This window comes from Sinocyclocheilus anshuiensis, unplaced genomic scaffold (assembly GCF_001515605.1).
Source record: "Sinocyclocheilus anshuiensis isolate Anshui unplaced genomic scaffold, SAMN03320099.WGS_v1.1 scaffold679, whole genome shotgun sequence".
Classification (NCBI taxonomy): Eukaryota; Metazoa; Chordata; class Actinopteri; order Cypriniformes; family Cyprinidae; genus Sinocyclocheilus; species Sinocyclocheilus anshuiensis.
Genome location: NW_015552592.1, coordinates 251,980 through 255,374, shown reverse-complemented (window position 1 = coordinate 255,374; position 3,395 = coordinate 251,980). Strand labels below are relative to the sequence as shown.

Genomic DNA, 3,395 nt, shown 5'->3' with positions numbered 1-3,395 from the left:
TATGTTAATAACAGGCATGCTAATAAGCAACTAGTTAACAGTGAGAATTGGTCCCTATACTAAAGTGTTACTGTCACATTTATGCCATTTACATGAATAATACAGTTGTTTGAGAAAAAAAATAAATAAATATATATATATATATATATTGATATAGATTATCTTGCAACTACCAAGGACACCCAATGCATTTAAATCAGGGTCAAGAGCAGGGCCTGGGACAAAAACACTTTTTAAAAAAGCCTGAATAAATAAATTGTTGTTGTAATAAACACAAAACTAAAATAAATATATATCTACTTATTACTTTTCTAAGCAATTAGACTTACAATTTCAACTTAGCAGACTGACTGGCAACTACCCAGGACAACTAGGGTCAAAATAAAGTATAAAATAAATATTTTTTTTAAATTGCCTCAATCAATTAATCAATCAATCGATTTAAGTCTAGGGAGCACATATTACTCATTTATAAAATAGTTAATTCTATCACAGGCTTAAACACACTTAAAACACCTTAATAATACCTTAGCAACTATTTTTGTTATTGTTGATTTTATTGCCATGGTTGTGGCGTGATGGGTCTAATGTGATCATTTATTATATACTTACACAATCATTAATCACAATCAAAAACTTGCAACCGCTTTGACCCACAAAAAAAACACCACAAAATGAGAAAATGCTGCAAAGCAATTCATTTGTGCTCTAAATACGAGTGACACACAAGGCCAACTGGTTGCCAGTGTTGAACTTTCCGCAGTGCTTACACAGACGGTTTGTAGTGATTACACCCCTTTGATATGCCAATTTACACTGAGGATTTTAATGTCAGCATTGTCACACAGAGCAGTTGTGTAAGAGCCCAGAGGAAATGTGCGGCTGAGCAGCCGTTCTGCCGCCTGATGCTGGGTAATAAGCCCATGTGTGCGCAGACAACAGCTTCTGCTCTAATGCATTATTCACAAGCACAAAAACAGATCAGGTAAACAGTTTCATCTTTATTTACATTTCATCCATCTAATAAATAACATGACAGACACTGCAAAGAAGAGAAGACACTGCAGAGCAGAGACCCAGTCACCCGATAGGAGGGAAAAGAGGGGGAGGGAGGTGATCAGAGGAGAATCAAATCGGGGGGGAAAGCATGTCGGTGAACTTTGGGAAAAGTTTGTGGTGCCTTTTATGTGAAGTTGGCCATCTGTAAACCTGGCTGTGTTTGGAATTGCATTTTAACATACATCACTATTGCTGCAGTATACAGTATACCATGTCAACACAGTATGAAAATTTTCAATATGCATGGAATATCTTAATAAGTGATAGCCCTATACCTACTTTATGGTCACACTTTATCTCAAGGTCTAATTCTCACTATTAACTAACTTTTAACTATGACTGTTGCCTCAAAAACATCCTAATTTGTTGCTTATCAGTAGTTAGTAAGGTAGTTGTTAAGTTTAGGTATGGGGCAGGATTAAGAGATCTAAAATATGGTTGTGACGAGAGGGGCGGGGCCGAGAGCCGTGGGAACGGAGCGAGGCCGATGGAGTAATTGCTAATGCGTGACACCTGCGCCACTCACCGGTCTCGAGTCCCACGGAGGAGCTTCGGAAGGATAAAAGAAGGAGTGACAACAGTGTTGGACGAGAGAGGACCAGGCCTGGCTCTCGGCCCCGCCCCTCTCGTCACAATGGTCATGCAGAATAAGGCATTAATATGTGTTTTATGAGTACTAATATACAGCCAATATGCTAGTAATATGCATGCTAATGAGCAACTAATTAATAGTGACAACTGGTCCTTACTATTTCTAATGCTATTTCAGTTTTCATTGCAATTTCTTTGTAATTATTTGTTAAATGTATTTATTGTTTACACACTATCGTGAAAATTAATAAACTATGATACATGCAGATACCCACCTCTTTTACACCCCTTTGTCCATTACTTTTTTATTCAATTCTACTTGTGCTTTCTTTCTTTCTTGCTCCTTCACTCAAGTAAAAAACTAAATTCTATAAAAAAAGGAAAGAAGAATTCTACATTTTTAATTAGTGAAAAAAAATATTTTACTAGATAATCAAAAAATAATACGCATTACTGCATGGTTTTGTAATATATATAAAAAAAAACGTTGGGATGAATTTCTTGCGAAAATAACTAAATGATAATATATGCAGTTACAAATATATAAAATGATGACTTGTTAGGTCCCACCTCTTTTACATTCCTGTGTCCATACCTTCTTTTCATTTGTCTAATTCTCCTTTTGCTCTCTTTCTTTAGCATCTGTTAGCGCCCACTGCGTTCCGACGGTGTGCAACGGCAGAGAGATCGTCGACTCCACCACTTCCTCTCTGTGACCTCGCCTCTTCCTCCAGACTCCTGCTCCTTAGCGACTGTTAGCCAATCAGCACACATTGTGCTCTGCCCAAGAACTAGGTCTGCCTACAGTGTGTAGAAAGTGTGTATAATTATTAAATTATTTTTAGGGCTTGTTGTAAATATTAACTGACATTGTTGTAGAGAAACAAAAGAACAAAAAAAATCCTTTATAGAGAGATTTTGGAAACTTTTGTTTTGATAGCTTTATTATTTATGTTGTAAACGGCCATGATGTGATGATGTAAAACTCAAACCAGTTTTTGATTGGGCCACAGTAGAGACTGACAGAAACGGCTCCGCCTGCAATACTGTACACTGGAATTTGTGGTCGTTTTCTTTTGTAGGCCTCATTGTAATAACCTAAACTGTACGTATGTATTTCTATGTTGTACATTTTGTACAGAATCTTAACCGATGGTTTTAACAGCACAAGTTGACAGCATTAGAGTCTACGCTGGTCATGAGGTCCAGAGCAGGAAAACCATCGAGCGAGCGCTCGCACCTCAAGCTTCACGTCGTCTCATCACAGGCAGTGGCAGTACGCCAGAGGTTACAACACCATTTTAGTACACTGTCATGACATCTGAAAGCATATTACATTAACTGCATCTCATTAAGCGTTGCGTTCGGATTGGCTGTGATGCATGTTTATGTTGCAGCACAGATATGCAGTGCTACGAGATGTTATATATGTTTAAATTGCCTGTGACGAGAAGCCTTCCGGGACGGAAAGTCTGGAAGATGAGCATGTGAGGTACTTTACAAAGTTGACATATACCTCTTTTCCACCATCATGGTGCCGTCCCACACTTGTCGACTGGATAAATGGTGATTCGCCAGAAAAAAAGCACATCCACACCTGCCCCTTAAACCTGTTTGTGATGAAGCAAGAAACGGTATTGTCAGAGGGCAAACAATAGGATAATGTCCTCTCCAAATACATTTTTTAAAACATAAACTGGAATTGTAAGTAATTGTGAAGTCATGAGAAAAACTGAAATTGCGAA

At 37.9% G+C, this 3,395-nt stretch overlaps 1 protein-coding gene across 2 annotated transcripts in view; it reads left to right on the top strand.

The window, feature by feature from the left end:
- Window positions 1–3,395, top strand: part of grm3 (glutamate receptor, metabotropic 3) — a 40,897-nt gene extending 37,502 nt beyond the window's left edge. For both annotated transcript variants that reach the window (XM_016456473.1, XM_016456474.1), the window contains exon 6: window positions 2,290–3,395. In XM_016456473.1, coding sequence (XP_016311959.1) covers window positions 2,290–2,366 — 77 coding nt within the window. In that variant the 3' untranslated portion in view covers window positions 2,367–3,395. The remainder of the gene's footprint in view (window positions 1–2,289) is intronic.